This window comes from Halyomorpha halys, unplaced genomic scaffold (genome assembly GCF_000696795.3).
Source record: "Halyomorpha halys isolate HHAL.00 unplaced genomic scaffold, Hhal_1.1 Scaffold38.1, whole genome shotgun sequence".
Taxonomy (NCBI): Eukaryota; Metazoa; Arthropoda; class Insecta; order Hemiptera; family Pentatomidae; genus Halyomorpha; species Halyomorpha halys.
In genome coordinates this window covers 322,219-339,279 of record NW_027110526.1, presented here as the reverse complement: position 1 = coordinate 339,279, position 17,061 = coordinate 322,219, and the positions used below count along the sequence as shown (strand labels likewise).

Here is a 17,061-nt window from a genome sequence, read left to right as displayed (position 1 = left end):
AGTAGCAATAAAATTGGGGTATAACTAGGGAATGCGGAATTACATATCTTTCTTTTACCCAATGTTTCCAAGTGGACCGTATATATAACTGGGAGCAAGGTGGTACTGTGGTAAGTCGCGATGCTACTAACTCCAAGGCTCCGGGTTTGAATCCGGCTAGGCAGAACTTGTTTTCTGTTACACTGTAGCCGTGAGTCAACCCTGTGGGTTCTGGAGCCCTCCTGGGGTCCACCCAGCCTCATAGATTGGGTATCTTTAATCGGGTAAAAATCTGGCGGTCGAGCATTATTCTAACCAAATCACCTCCTTGCACAGCTATTCCTCTCGTAACAGTACTTCCTTACAAAGTACTGAACCCCTGAACCTTCATCCAAGGTTTTATTTTTTATTGGTTTTACTTGTTGCAAAAAATGTGAGCTTTAACTTAACTTTTTGCATAATATAGATATTTGATAGCTTGTTTCATTCGTAATTAAGTTTCTTCATCAATTGTCCATAAATAAAATAAAGTCTCCTAAATGATATAAGTTTCCATTCGATGGTTGTGTTCACTGAATATTTAATCTTTTCCATGGACACTTATTTAATTGCTTTTCTTGGGATCTGTGCTTTATATTGTAATAAAATAAGCAATTTTTTTAATTATAAATTGATATAAAAGAATAATTTAACAACTTATTATGAAGTAGTAGTCCTTAATACAACAAAGTATCCTCTACTCTCACTTCTTTGATTCTTCTCAATAGAGAATCGACCAAGTGAATTGTAATTCTTTCCTTTGAATCACTTAAGAGTGTAATTCTTTCAGAGAAGTTGACTCTGATTCAATTCCAAAGTCACATGCCCAACTCTAATTAGGAGTCCTATGATATTTTTAAAAAATGCAATAAAGATATTTAAACTTTCCAAACAATTTTGATGAATTTTCCAATTAACAGGAGGTCTTGGAAGTATTCACTGGAAGTTACTCTTATTCTAAACATTTTTGGAATACCTACCACTCCAAATAGATTTTCTAAGTTATTTTGGGTATCATAACCTTTTTGGAGTAGTTTTACCACAAGTTTTGCAGTTTGAAGTTGATTTCCAACTTTTCTGGGTACTTAAAATATTGGGAGAGGGAATGACTCACTGTGCTGACTCTATGATAACATCTAGTTTTGAGGAATGGAAAGGGTCCCCAGCAAATTATTCCATTGCAGCACTAAAAGTGATCTATGTCCATTTTATGACAATTCCAGTAAATCAAAACTTTATTTTTTATGAATATTAATAATAGAATTTTTTTTGTTTTTGTTTATATTAAAATATTCGTAGCTGCACAATATTTGGATAGATTGTGGTACATTTTTCAAAAAGATGTGATAAAAATAACTATGATATGTGCATAAAAATATTCCAGCATGATAATAAATCATAGAGGAGTCAATAAATATATTAAAAAAATAAAAACTTTCCAGAAAAATAATCTATTATAGCATTAAAAGTAATTGTGTCCATTTTTATAACAATTCCAGTAAATCTAAACTAACATTATATAGGGTGTTTTTTTAAGCCCGATAGAACTTGAAATTGTAAAAAATAACACAAAAAATTAAATTGTAATCAAAATTTTTTTTTTATTCGAAAGATCAATACGTGACATTAACATTTGAAAATGATTTCGGGCATATGGGCACCGCGGCTGTTCTTGACGAAGCGCATTCTGGACGTCCAATTTTGGGCCACTTTTTCGAGCACTGCTGGCCGTATGTCACGAATAACACGAACAATGCTGGCCTCCAAGGCGTCAATTGTTGCTGGTTTATCAGCATAAACCAGTGACTTCACGTAGCCCCACAGGAAATAATCGAGAGGTGTCAAATCGCACGACCATATGCGGCAATTTTGCTTATTAACAAACCCGTTAAGCCAAAAATGCGCCTCATCGCTGAACACAATTTTACAGAATGCGCTTCGTCAAGAACAGCCGCGGTGCCCATATGCCCGAAATCATTTTCAAATGTTAATGTCACGTATTGATCTTTCGAATAAAAAAAAAATTTTGATTACAATTTAATTTTTTGTGTTATTTTTTACAATTTCAAGTTCTATCGGGCTTAAAAAAAAACCCTATAGAAAGCTTTTTTTCATTTATGTTTGTTTTGATATATTGATAACTATACCATTTTTGGGTGGATTTTGGTTACTTTCTGACGAAGATGTGATGAAAAGAATGGCTATATTTTTGTGTGTTAAAGTATTCCTAAGGCTTCAACAAATTGTAAAGGAATCAGTAAATATATAAGAAAATTAAAAACTTTTATTACATACATTTAAACAAAACTTAGTAAACTTATTTTAAATAACATCGTAATCCAATGGTTATTAATATAATCCAAAAATAACTAGCTCAATATCATTTTGGTTATTTTAAAAAACTTAATAATAAGAATTTTATGTCTCTTATTCTTGGATGACAACAGTTGTAGATCCAAATATACCATTGAGCTCCCTAGATGTGAAGGATCCAACAATTTTCCTGGGTCCAGATTTTCGTGGGTGGAAACTTTCAATGTATGAGAATACTTCGTTAGGTTCCAGATCTCTGTAAGATAAAAAAATGTAATGTGTATAATCAATAATTTTTTTTCCTGATCATTCATGGTCATCTACTAGATAACCCTCTGTATGTTAAACAGCCCTATTCTAACCATTGTAGGGAATCAAGTTTTCATTTCATGAGATTGCCACAGAAATAAAAGTTGACCCTCAGGTTGGATTTGAACCGGTGCCACCAGAGCAACGAGGCAGCCAAAGCCAATGCTTTAACTATCATGGCAACGATTAGGCCTATGCATAGTCAACCTTCCACATGCCATAAATTTATGTCACTATTATAAGAATTATTAGTAATTACAAAGTTGAGCAATAATGAAAATTACTACTTTTCTCCCACTTTATCAGTACCATTATCAGTCTGTAATTGAAAAGTCAACAGAACAACTAAATTAAGTACAGTGTGACTGTTTCAGAGGACAAAATCGGACTCACTTCCTTAAAATTCTTATAGCTTCTACAGTATTAATACTATCGTCACCATTTTTTAAAAAAAATTTACCATCAATTTTTTTTTTATTTCAGTAAAATGGATTAAAACATATTTAGAGGGATCAGCATAATTTCTTCACTTTATAATTTTAAGATGAATTTTTTCAGTACCTATATCTTTTCAATAAAAAGACTGCTTAACATGTTACCGATCATAGTTTTATTTCATTCCAATTATATCCCTCTAAAATCATATCACAAAAATTTTAATATTTCTTAACTTTTATAAACAGTTGAACAATTTGAAGTCCATCATAAATATTTTTACATTTTCAGGAGAACATGTTAACAATTTTCGTTAAATATGATAAATGTCAAGATGTTTCATGCTATGTTTTTTGATAATATAATCCGAAACAAATTTAAAAAAGGAGTAAGCAGATAGAGCTTTTTTGGTCTATCGGAGAAACACCCAAAAGTACTGAAAGACAAAAAACTCATACAGAGCTATTGAGAAAAATAATTCTGTTTTTTCTTTCGAAAACTGCTTTGTGACTGGCAAAGTAGCTAAAAAAGCATAATTCTTAAAGCTTAAAAAAATATATGAATAACTTCCAGTGGCCAGAATGTCAAGGGATTAGTCTTAAAATATCCAGGAAACTGTCTAGTTCCAGAAAAATAAATAAATGAACTAGATTTTGAACTCAAAATGGTCATAAAGCCCATAAAAAATATTTTAATCATACAACTATTCAACTATACAATTTATATAATACAGAATTATGAATCATATCTAATTTTTTAAAGTTAAAATTATTAAAAGATTGTTAAAAATCATTGCTGAAAAGATAAATTTGAAAGATTAGTCCTCAAACAAATTTTTGAATAAGACAAACCAATAGTACTCCACCACCAACCTATACTTCACAACCTACCTGCACTTCACAATCTTTGGTCTTTGCAATCCTGGTCCTTCCAGACTGATTGTACAGCCAGTCAGCTTGCGAGGAAGGATGTTTGTAAAAGTGAACTCTGCTGTACAACCTTGGCCGACCCTTAAGTCACCATTTATCTAAAAAGTTAAAAAAAATTCATTAATATCTGTGAATAAATCATGTTTAAATTAGATTAATAATTATCTGATTTTCATAACATTATTTTGTAGAATTTATAGAAAGTGTTTTTCAAAATTGACACATAAAGAAACTTTAATTCTTACATGTATGACAAGATTAGGTTTGATCAGCAGAAAGTCATCCTCTTCACTCCATGTCTGGTGAGTTTCCTTAACGTTTGCGATGGAGAATATTTTGACAAGTGTATGGTCAGCAAATTTACTTTGATAATCTTCAAGAGTTACTCTGATCCTCATTGTTTCCTCTAACAATTAGATATACAGTATTTTAATATTTATTGCATTAATTAGTTATGTAATGTTAATTTTAAAAGCTCAAATAACTAATATGATTGGTTTGTTATAAATAAGTTGGAATTTTTTGTATAAAACTAAGAAATCATATTACCATTTTTTATAAATAATGATTACTGACAAACAACACATTTTCAAAACACACTACATGATTTCTTAATCTCAAATCATGATAAAGTTATAATTTTACAATTTTTTTAATTACACTCAAATTTCATATATAACATTTGCGACTTTTATTTTTGTGCTTTTTACTGTTTTCTTATTTGTTTTTTTCTATATAAGATGATTAATAAATTTATTTTACTTATATAAATAACAAAAAAATAAACTTAAAGTGTTAAATAAGAAGAAGAATACATTCAAAACAATACTTTATATTCAAAACATAACATATAATTTTTCATTTGATTTAATGAGCACAAGTATAATCAAAGACTGAATTAATAAGCGATTGGGTATTTGTTTAGCTTAATTTTTCAAGTATTTGTTCAAATAATTTTTCTGATTTATATTAAAATTGAATTCATTTTTACTTTCTGATGAAAGTTGGAATATTTAGATTTTGGAAAATAAAATTCCTGATTACTTAGTATATAAAATTACGCAGAACAGCAGTGTTGTCTCTTTAATAAATGAGCCTTTTAGTTGAAAGAATGTCTAACTCCATAACATAAAATTAGTCTTTTTATTTTCAATATTTATTCTATGAAACTTTAGTGTTGAATAAATGGTTAAGAACAGAATTTGAATTTTAGTAAACTGTTATGTTTGTATATTTTTGTAATAATTTAGCATAAAAAATGTAAGATTTTTGAAACAAAATATATTTATCAATTATAATAAAAAATATTCTTTAGTCTCAACATGTTTATTTCCTTATTATTCCACTCCTAGGTTTCAGCCAATTTAGCCATTCTCAACAATAACTAATGACTAACAAGTTCAATTAAACTCTGCACGAGTGAAATGTAGGAATAGAGTAATATGAAAATAAGAATGTTGAGACTAACTGGATATTTTTTATTATAATTGATAAACAAACCAGTCTCAAATAAGAATTCAAATTATATATATGCAAAATATATTATTAAAAGATATAAAGGTATCCAAAACGACATTGGATGAGATCAGATGTCTCTAGGTCATTGACCATGACTTACTTTGTCCTGGTTGAATTTGAAATGTGCCTGATGCCTTCTTGAGAGTACTAATGGTGATACCAGTATAGAACACTGAACTTGCTGACAGCATCGCATCTATTGTTCGCACTTCATTGGATCTGTTCTATAAACAATACACGAACATATAAACATGTAATAATAATGGGTATAAAAATTAAATAAATAAATGAATGACTAATATTGTTCCTTTGGCCATCTTAAAAGAGTGAATGAATGCACTAGTTAATATTCAACAAGTTTTATTATAACTAATGAAATGTCTATGTTGTAATAATGTGTTCAATCAGAATGAATAGTATTAAGAAAAACAATTGATACTTTGTTAACAAGAGTCAATTTTTGTAGTGTTTGAGCTGTAAAATTTATCCCCATATTTTGGGTTCTAAGAACCGAGATACCGCATGAGTGGAGGAATCTTTCATAAAGGAAAAAGAATTGCTCTCATTATTTACGATCTAACATATTTTATGACTATTTTCAAAATATAGAAATCTCAGCACTCTTGAGTCTATGGTGAACTAAATCATGATTTTCTCACTTTGACTAGAATAACCATTAAATAAGAATAACCATTAGAATGACCAGTAAAATAACACTCTCATTCCTTTAGTTGGGATATATAATAGAAATATTTTTCATTGGCGTGACAGACCGTGGAGGTCCAAGGCCTCGCATGATGTACTTAAGTAGTACATCGCGTGTTTCCTGGCGTGGTTTTCATAGGGTGGGTCTGTCACTCCCCCGCCTATTTTTGTGAGTGCCACCCATTGGCTGACGGGCCTCACAAATGCCCGGGAGAGATTGTGAGTGAGTATTGCATAATTTTATGCTTAGAAAAATTCCGGATAGGGCCGGATTCAAACTCGCAATCTATGGGTTGGCAGACAGGCGCGTTACTACACTGCTTCTGTCACCCCCTACAATAGAATTAAGCCTTATAAATAAACAATAAACAGTGCACAAAAAAAAATTATGAAGTTATTTATAATAATATGTAGACAGAATGAGGAACAATATGTATAGCATACCAAGGTATATAGCCATGTACACGGATGGATTAGCTGTAGGTGCAAGAAATAAAGCAGGTGTTGGAGTATATTGCGAATATTTTTAAATTTCTGAACCAGCAAGTCGCCTATCAAGTAATTTTGAGGGGGAAATATATGTAATAAAATTAGGCATGGAGTGCCTGCATGAGAGAAATTACTACAGGATCATCATATTTATAGGCAGAAGATGTATTTTTCTAAAAGAGGTTCTCTAAAGTCTCAGCGAAATCTTCCCCTACCGTACAGCTCTGCCAAATGAGCAATTGAATCAAAATAACCCTTGCTGGGGGAACCTATGCCAAGGGACCTGCCAAGAAGACAAAGAATAGCCTGATTTAGAATGCAGACTGACCAAAATTTTCTTTCTAAACATTTGTGTCTTTGAGATCCCACTCTCCAAGCTTTGCCAACTCGAAGAAACGATATCAGTACATATGGTAATGTGTCCATTATTACAAGACATCAGAAATAATTTAATCTCAAGAAGATACTTGGGTCATAAAAAGAAAATTATATTGGGTTGCGCGAGTACGCATGGCCAAAGTGCCTCTTAAAAAAAAGACACGGAACAATGTATTAACATTAAAAAAATAAATTAATAGAAACAATCTTTCAACATCCCATGAAGTGCACAAGAGGTAGGCACTTGTGGAACTGCCTTATTACAATATTATAAATTCCAACTGCTTATACCCAAACCAAAAAAAGTAGCAGGGATGTGGAAAAGTGCCTCAGAACCTTCAATGGTCTTGCTCCCTGCTATAGGGATTGTAAATAATGTCTATATTTTCATTAAAAGCGACCTAACTTTGATTTTAAACCTTTTGAACCTGGATACAAAGAACCTCAAGTTACGATACTTCTAGTAACTTAATGTTCTTACATAAAATAATATTTAAACAATTAATTGAATAGTTAGATTTTTTCAATAATTAATAATATTCAACAAAATAAATACCTCTAGATTCACAATGACATTGAATGGATCTCCATACTTGACATCCTCAATTTCAACTAAATCAAATGTAACATCTTCGATTACATTGGCAGGAATGTCGTAGATGTAATCAACATTTTCCATTCCTTTCACTGCGTTCAAAACAGAGAGCCTTTCTTCTTTGGACCCTGTGAATTGAAAATTAATATGTATACTTATATATTATTTCTAAAAAATGATACTATAAATCTTTAAAATAAAATGATAAATATAAATCAACTTTCTATTCCTACTCCTAAATCTAGCAGAGCAACCTCAATTGACAAAAAAAAAACTCTGACTTAATTAATCATTCATAACTAATCTTCACACTTCCTAAAAATTACATACTTTAAATAAAAACTGAAATTTTCCTAATAAATTTGAAGTCACTTATAGATGGTATGAGGATAATCACTAAGTTCATAAATATTATATAGTTTAAGCCATTGCATAATTTATTCCACTTAAATGAATAAACCCGGGGTATTTCACTTTTCATTACTAAATAAAACTATACAAGGACTAAATTAAAAGTAAATTATATTATTTGAATTGGTAACTTACAAATAATTCTAAAAATCATCATTTACCTTCAACATTTTTATAAAATGTAGTTACATCCCACATATCTGAATCTGCATTGTCATCATCTTGGCCCACTGCTTTAGTAACAATTTTACGCCCAACACTGAAATTAGAGACATTTTTGTTAATAATTAATATTTTAATATGAATATTTACTTATGTACCCATTACTTACTGATACTGATTCATGCGTATTCTTGAAAAACCCCAGACAGAGTTTTTGTCCTCTTGGAAATGACAAACATCAGCATTCACTTCGGCAAACACAAAAGGTGTATCATAGAGGAAACCCACCTTTCCATTCCTTACAGCTGTTATAGAGGCAGGTCCACAGCGAAAAACAGCTGCAAGGAAAGTTATATTCATTAATGTTATGAAAAAATAATCCCTATATTAATTCTAAATTAATCCTTCACCATAAATGATATTTCAATAACACCAATACAAGCAATAAAAAAAATAAAATGTGAATTTGAGCTTGCTTTTTTTTTAAATTGATCTCTGTTTACTCAAATTAATTTAGAGTGTAGAGAATCAGGATGTATAAAGACAATAGCGATTAAAGGTTTTTTTAAACAAATACTTTCAGTTTACTCAATAATAACAATTTGTGCTAAAGTTTTATTTTAATTAAAGGTTTTAAGTATGATTAATAAGTAAAATTCATAATATTTCTTTGATTTGTTGCCTGTGCTGTATATCTTATTTGTATTCTAATAAAATATAAAGAATCAACATTAAACTTTAATTTCCCTTAACAAAATTAAAAATTACTCAAGTACACTTATTTATTTCTTCTCATGTTGTTTTAAATTTGCCTTCCTTAAATATTTACCATCACTCTCTTCCTGAGGAGTTGCGTCAATGATCTGCCAGCCACCATAACCAGTAGGCAAGTCTGGACGGGCCATCCACACATCATTCCAGACATGGAAGTTCCAGCAGGAGTCAAATGTTTCTCCATCGGCACCTCCAGCAATTTCATCACCTGTTTCTGTGTAAAACTTATCAACTGTCATAGTTGAATTAGTATCATGCGCTGAAACGAAATTGGTCACAGATCTGCAAGGTATTCCCAGGGCACGGCATACTGTCAATAAAATGAAAATAAGTATTAATTATTAATAGGCATAGAAGTTAATTATTTTATTAAAACAAACTAATCACAAATACAAATATAAAGGTTGAAATGGATTAATTCAGAAACCAATAAGTAGAAAAAAAAAAAATAAATAACATCTAGCTCTACAGATTTAAGCTAACCTTTAAATGTGGAAGTCAACTAGGATATGTCTCAAAAAAATATATTGTTTTTTGATCGATTACCGTTCTATATGTACCTTACATATTAAAAAAAATTATAATTAGGAAATTTAAACTAATTACTGACATTATAAGGTAAGAATAGCATTTGATTTACCAGTGACAACCAGAGCAGAAAAGACCCAGCATTGGCCATATTTAACTGGGATTCCACCACTGTTGAGGTATTGCTCCATGATTGGGAGACTTCCAGTCCAAGCATGGGGTGATAGGCCATCTCTATAATCCCCATCCCATCTACCCTCCATCAAACCGTCTTCATCATCTGCATTTATCTGTTAACAGGAAAAAAAAAATTATATTAGCTAATAATATAGATTACTTAGCTAAGAAAAATATTATAAATACAGTGGAACCTTAGTCATCCAAACTAAAGACTGAAAACTGCGCACTACAAATCATGTTCTGGAGAACTTAAAACACTAAGAGGTTATACCTCAATAAATTCGTATTTTTTTATCTGAATACGTAAGTGTATTTCGCATGAAAACAAAATTTTTATAAAAATATTAATATTTTAATTTTGGTAAAATTAAATCTTTACCATGACAAAACCCAATCCAGAAGCCCATGAAAAACAAGCTATGGAGAACCAGGCCATTGTTTTAAAATTGAAATTTTCTAGTATAACATTACTAATACTCACTATTGCAGATATGGCACGAGTTAAGTGTACTGGATTCCCTCGGTCAGAATGAGGAAGTTGGGACAGTTCAAGGAGATACATTACAGTAGGAAGGACAATATCGTCATACTGGCCAAACACCCACCTCCGTCCCTTCGGCTCCTTGAATGATCCCATCCAAACTTTACCTATGACAGCATTTTTTGGGTTCAAATCAATGCAATATTTCATAAAAATACAGATAAGTTATCAAAGAAAATACACACCTGTATCATTCAGGACATATTCATTCAGTTCAGCTTCATCACACATGTATACTGCATCAGCTATCAACAAAACGATGCTATAATTGTACTTTTGTTAAATATTACTACTTGAAAATGAAAATATGACTTCTTATATTTTAGTGAGAGCAGATTAACACAGTAATTAGGTGCTGAGCTCCAGTATCCTGGACCTGGGTTTAAACTCAGCTGTTGCAAATTATTATTTATTTTTTAAATCAACCCTGAGTTAACCCTGTAGGTTTGGAAGCCCTGCATGGGTATACCCAGTTTCCATAAATTTGGTATACCTGGAAGTATCATACTTCTGATCATGAAACTAGAAGTATCATACCTGGAAGTATAAGCATGATCTTCAACAAATCACCCCCTTTCCCAACAGTTGATCTAGATATAGTACTCCCTTACAAAGTAATACATCTAGAACCCTATAGTTCAGGTTTGTACAAATATTTTAGTAAATTTAACTTAAATTGAATACCTTTGTTCCAAGGATTAAACAGAATATAGAAGTCCTCAGTAAGCTTCTTATCCTGCCTGTACTGTGGTGCATCGATGAGGGAAGTAGTAACAGTGCAGTGCCAGATACCAACTGGACAGGTTGCAGGAGGTAGAATCTGAAATCGGAATATCTCATTTCAATAATAAATAAACAATTCAAACAAAATTAAGAATAAGACCAGTGGAAGGGAGGTTAGTATACTACTTTTGAATGTTATAAAAAAAAAAAAATTAAATCTAATTGGATTCAAATGTATTATATACACATACATTAAAGTATGTCCAAGTTTGGAAATTTTAAGTTGGATGTAATCAAGAAATAAATAGCAATTATTTTAAATCTCTCTCTTTCAGAGGATGTTGCAGGTGTTAACTTAACAACCTGGATTGTTATTATATATTAAATATTTGTGTTACCTGAAGAGCAATGAAGTTGCCACTGATCTGGTTGATTATCATGCCCCATTGTCCTGGCGGGTTGGTGAATTCTGTTTCAGGTCCAAGTGTTATCACCGCCCTAGTTCCCTTTGTTACTGCAGGTGTTGGTCCTGTTAAAATCAGATAATTATTATGACAAATGTATGAGTTATAAACACAAAAAATGAATTAAATTATAATTATGAAAAGTAAAAACAATAATTTTTTCCTTTTTTTTTTAAACGAAACTAAATGCTTCTTATTACTTATGATAAAAATTTGAAAATGGAAAGTTGTTCTGATAAAAGAATATGAAAATATCACTCAAGAATTAATCAAAAATCTTATTAAGATGGCGTATGGAGAAATGCATGTGATAATAAATTAAAGAGAAAGAAATAAACATAAAGTTAATAATTATGATGGAAAATAAACGTCTATATTTTCCTAGTATTTCATCTGTTTTGTTTATACTTTTGTAACTATTTAATATTTGTTGTATTGTTGCTCCTTGTTGATGTCACTCCCTCTTTTGCCTCCCCAAAATACTCAATTCAGTTTTCTCTGGCCTCCACGCAATGGTAAGACTGAGCATTTTTCTGACCAGTACACTCCTACCGTGATATCTTTTTTGTCTCATTTGAGCATTTTTCTCACTTGGACACCTCCTGCATTTCTTATTCAAAATTATAAGCTGGGGCAAGAGATTTTTGATCTTTTATAAAATCTGGATTCTTCTACTTAATAGAATTAGCTATATTTTACAATTTCAATTTCAAATTATATTGAAAGTGATCTTAAAGATATTTGTAATCAGCACATCTAATCAGATAAGAAAAATGATACAAATCGTTTACCATGAGATAAATGCTCATGGGACACTTCAAAGAGGGCAAAAAAGTAGGACATTCTTGCCGGGTTAAAGGACATGACAATAATGATTTTATTCAAGTAAAACCCCTAATAACCTAGTTAATCAACTGTCATCTTTTTCTGGAAGATTATTGATTGACCGTGTGTATAGATGAATGGAATATGGTCCGGGTGCAGTAAAAAAAAACTCAAATAGTAAATAATTCATATCAACCATTATCAGGAGAATACCTGCATGTCAACCATTGTCTTTAAACCCCTCTGGTCATCAGTCACTGATTCACTCAGAATATCATATTCATTTTCCTCTTCAATTTGTTTAAGTGGCTATCCTATGCCAGCGGTTGTGATGATACAAGTGAAGATTTAACTTACTCCAGCTTCTATACTGGTATATGATAATTTTCAATCTCCAGAACAGCAAAATCTAATTATTCAGAGAATGAGGTGTAGTAGTGCAAAGTTCATGCTTAGATACAGGCCAGTTTAACTCTAAACTGGTAGTTACAAAAAGTTTCATCATCAGTTGTAAGTTGTATCATTGAATTGACTTTCTTATGTCGAAAATGCTAAGATTTTCAATTACCTAATACGCTAAATTGTATACAAGTTTTGCAAGTCATGTTTATCATTATAATAATAGTTTTTCTGAGAAACAAAACAGCAAATACTTTACATTATGCTAACTCATTCAATATATTCAATTATTATTTCAAACTGATTTGTCTTTATTTTTACTCCAAATTACCTTATTGTACAAGGGATTTTAAATTAAAGGAAATGGATACAAGAAGTAGGTGTAATAAAAAATATCTATAAGGAAATAAACCTTTGAGAAATATCTCGCTAGTTTAAATTGATGGAATGATTAACAGTTGTGGATACATTATTTCTGTGAGTAATAAAGCATACAATTACGGGCACAATATAATGTGGACCTAAGGAACCCATTCAGCCTGCCAACACAAATTATTGAGGATTATCAATAAAATTAATTCACAGATGCCTCCTAGATGAGCTCAAATAAATTCATTAATGTTTACCTTGGGACTATATAAGATCCCATCTGATGAGGATGTCACTACTAGGATGTTTATATTTGGTCAACAAGTATTTTTAGGAGATACTTTAACATCCTTCCACCTACCTATCCTTACTTCAACTAGCTGCTAAGGATGTTTCTCTTTATGCTTGAATACAATAGATCAGGAGACTATTGCCCTTTATCCTTGACAATATCAGAGGATCGGTTCCTCCATTGTCTATTGAATGTTGCCAAAGATTTTTGGTGCCTTTCATTTAACTCTCTCTCCTTTCTCCTCCAGTCTAGTACAGCTTCTCTTTCCTTGCCATATCTTATTCCTATCTACTTTCTGGCGTTGGTATCATTGAGAATTTGCATGATCATGTATTATCAAGGCCTTCAGAAAGAACATATTAATCTACCTCCATACACAAGTTCGAATTTTTAAAACAGAACAAAGTACAATATATTTACCGAAGTCGAAGGCGAGTATTACCCTATCAGCTTGCGGGACGTACTCCCGGTCCAGCTGCAGGCCAAGGTAGAAGGACTGCCCTCTCCTCATGATGGGGGTCTTCTCCTGGACCAACTCGAACCTGTCTGTTTTGTGTTGCTCTCCGTTCTCTTTGGCATAAGTTTCTGCTCCAAGCACGGTCAGCGGTGAGTAGCCTTCGCCTACTGAAATGGTCAAATTAGTTGGATTTTAGAACTGTATTCACATACTATAGAATACTGATGTATATATTCAGAAAAAATAAATAATTCATGACAAGAATCATAAAAATAAATCAATGTAACTGACTGTAGTTGCCAATAGCGGGTGCCCTCCTGCGGCGGTAGTCCAAAGTCAAGTTGGCCAACATTTCGGAGACATGGCCACGTTGCAATGCTTCTCTACTTCTGTTAGAGTGCATCATCCTGAAACAATTATTAGAGAACTATATAATAAATATTAAACGATGATATATACACAAACATAATATTTAGGCATTTTTAACATATTTAACGCATTACTTGTTAAAACAATTTTTAGTTCCGTTATAAATATAGAATTTTTTTTTGATACTGTATTACCTCTTGTAAACGTATTTGTAATACTCTTGCGACTAAGAAAAGAACAAGAAACTTGTAAAATTAAGATAAGAGGGTTATCATAGGTTTAGATCAGTTTTTGTTTATTGTTGCGCATATAGTCTAGTATTCAGAATAAACACACATATTTAATTAAAAATTATTTTTTTTAATAATTTATTTATTGTTATTTACAACTGTATACACATATATACAACAAGTAAATTTGCTGTAGGTGACATAGTGACATGATACAAACATGTGGAGAATCTACCCACTGATAGAACTCCAATAACATTTCTAGAGAAGATCTCGAGGCCATCTTCTTTTCAGACGCCTAGGAGGATTATTAGGTAATGAAGGAGAAGCCAGGTTAGAAACAAGTGGATTTGGGTGGTTGAGAAGTTTATTATGGAAGGAACGGTATCTGGTTCTAGCCAAATCGGCAACATATGGAACATTGAGGTACTGATGGATGACTTGATTTGTGGCAAAGTAAGGAGCATTAAGGATTTTGGACTGTGAGGATTGGATTCTGGAGGAATTTGATGGTTTAGTGGAGCCCCAAAGCTCAATTCCACATGTACAGATAGGCCTTATAATAGTTATGTAGATCAGTCTTTTGTAATGAATTGGTAATTTAGACCGTTTGTCTAGTAAATGTTGCAATAGTCGGAATCTACGAGCAGTTTCTTGTCTTTTTAGTCCTGTATGAGGATTCCATGTCAGTCGTTTGTCGAGATGTAGTCCTAAGTAACGGATCTGTTCGACAGGAATAAATGGGGTATTATTAAAGGATACTGTAGGGCAAGAGGTAATTTAAATTTAAAAAATAAAAATCAAATCGTGGATATAAATACAAAGTTATAACCGATTTTTTAAAAAGAGGCTCAACCGAAATATGCTCAGATAACTTCTTTTTTTTTTCTATTTCTGGTACATGGAGGCAGTTATTTTCATTACTCCTTCCGCGATCATATTTATTCCTCCACTTACTTCTTAGACAATTTCACACGAGGCGGCGTGAATGAGGTATTTACAATTATTTGTTAATTGCACTTATATCTTTTACATTAAGTCAGTTTTTTGCTTTATGCAGTTCAATTTTATTTTACATTAAGTTACTTTATATATATGCTTTTTTGTTATATATATGATTGTTTCACTCTAGCTATATTTTATTATTTGTAACTTGTAGCAATGAATTTGTACTTCCTAATTAAATTAAGATTTTTTTCTTTTAGTTAAAATAATGAAAAAATAAAATAAAACATATTTACCAAGAAACTGAATTATTTTAAACAAAGGCAAAATACATTTTACATTACGGAGAGAACAAAGACAATTTTAATAGGTTCCGATCACTTCCTTAAAATATTCTTTCTATTCCTAAATAATAATTCCATAAACTTCTATTCAACCGTTAAAAACTTTGGAATCACCTTTGATCAAAACCTTTTATCATGTCTCCGATATCTCCAACTATACATTTTCCACCTTAAAGCAATTAAATCTTCGCCACCTATTTCCATTTAAAACTCGTGGACTTTTAATTACTTCCTTAATATTCTCTTACTATTTTTCAGTAGTTCTTCGATTACTGTTGTACAGTTTATTCGAGCTTCACTGGGGGGATCTCGAGACAGAATTAAGCGATTAATAAATTGCCTTGTACGATTCATCTTCATGATTCCCACGCACGCCTCCATCTCTCGATTTTATGAGGAGTTGAAGTAGCTTTACCCTTCATTCCGTTGCATTTCCTGGCATCCTTTTTTTTTACCAAGTTATCCATTCCAGCCGTCCATCAAACATCTTACATCTCTTTAAATTCAAATCCTCTGTTCATACCAGGCATACTCGTTCACAATCTTCGCTTGTATACAACAGCCGAACTGCAGCTTTTGACAGATTCTTCCTTATCAGATACTCTTCCATTCCTACATCCATTTGGCGCTCCACTACACTCCCTACATTAAAATTCCGTTTAGTACCTATCCATCCAGTTCTAATAGAGTTAAAATAGATGTTCCTTATTTATATCCATATCGGTTGACAGCGAGCCATATCAGCTGACATGACCCTTTGTCAGAATATCATTTATAAGTTTATTTATACCATATCATAAGTTTATTTTTCTGTTTAAAGACTTAAAAATTACTTAAATATTATTTGTCATTTTTTTTTTATTATGCATTAATTATTTAGTAGTTTTATTTGAAACTCCAAGGCTCTAAAGCATCTACTTGTGCATTTTTTGTGGTAGTGGATTTTTATTTATTAAAAAAAAAATGAGAGTGTGTTAATATCCTCCTCACCAGCTGTATTTATAAAGTTATATCATTGATTTTTTTTTACTTTGCTCCTCTAATGTTATATTAATGTATGAAACTAGTAGCAATAAACCTTTGAACAAAACTGAATTTTTTTTCTACTATATTTCTCTAAAAAATTTTTATGAAAAAATGATATGCAATTTAGCGCAATGCATGTTATGCAAAGATTAACCTCTGTTCCTATTTTTTATATTTATTCATGAATATTGTAAAATACAACTCAAAAATTTTTACTCTTCGACGCCCACTAGATGCACCAGATCTAATCCTCAAAGGTAAAAGTGTGAACTGGAATCCTGGCAGTAAAACAGTAAGATACCTGGGAATTCACCTAGATCGACGCCTTACCTG

The 17,061-nt window shown here is 31.5% G+C and overlaps 1 protein-coding gene across 1 annotated transcript in view; it reads right to left on the bottom strand.

Annotated features, from left to right (window-relative positions):
• Nucleotides 1-2,280: 2,280 nt before the first annotated feature.
• LOC106687561 (hemocyte protein-glutamine gamma-glutamyltransferase) overlaps nucleotides 2,281-17,061 on the bottom strand; it is a 44,177-nt gene continuing 29,396 nt past the window's right edge. The window contains exons 2-16 of the mRNA XM_014431525.2: nucleotides 14,106-14,221; nucleotides 13,778-13,981; nucleotides 11,407-11,537; nucleotides 10,970-11,105; nucleotides 10,471-10,530; nucleotides 10,226-10,392; nucleotides 9,677-9,854; nucleotides 9,092-9,346; nucleotides 8,432-8,600; nucleotides 8,262-8,359; nucleotides 7,651-7,817; nucleotides 5,623-5,746; nucleotides 4,250-4,410; nucleotides 3,966-4,102; nucleotides 2,281-2,587 (exon numbers count right to left, since the gene is read on the bottom strand). Of these exons, the coding sequence (XP_014287011.1) occupies nucleotides 2,446-2,587; nucleotides 3,966-4,102; nucleotides 4,250-4,410; nucleotides 5,623-5,746; nucleotides 7,651-7,817; nucleotides 8,262-8,359; nucleotides 8,432-8,600; nucleotides 9,092-9,346; nucleotides 9,677-9,854; nucleotides 10,226-10,392; nucleotides 10,471-10,530; nucleotides 10,970-11,105; nucleotides 11,407-11,537; nucleotides 13,778-13,981; nucleotides 14,106-14,220 (2,244 nt within the window). The 5' untranslated portion in view covers nucleotide 14,221 and the 3' untranslated portion in view covers nucleotides 2,281-2,445. The remainder of the gene's footprint in view (nucleotides 2,588-3,965; nucleotides 4,103-4,249; nucleotides 4,411-5,622; nucleotides 5,747-7,650; nucleotides 7,818-8,261; nucleotides 8,360-8,431; nucleotides 8,601-9,091; nucleotides 9,347-9,676; nucleotides 9,855-10,225; nucleotides 10,393-10,470; nucleotides 10,531-10,969; nucleotides 11,106-11,406; nucleotides 11,538-13,777; nucleotides 13,982-14,105; nucleotides 14,222-17,061) is intronic.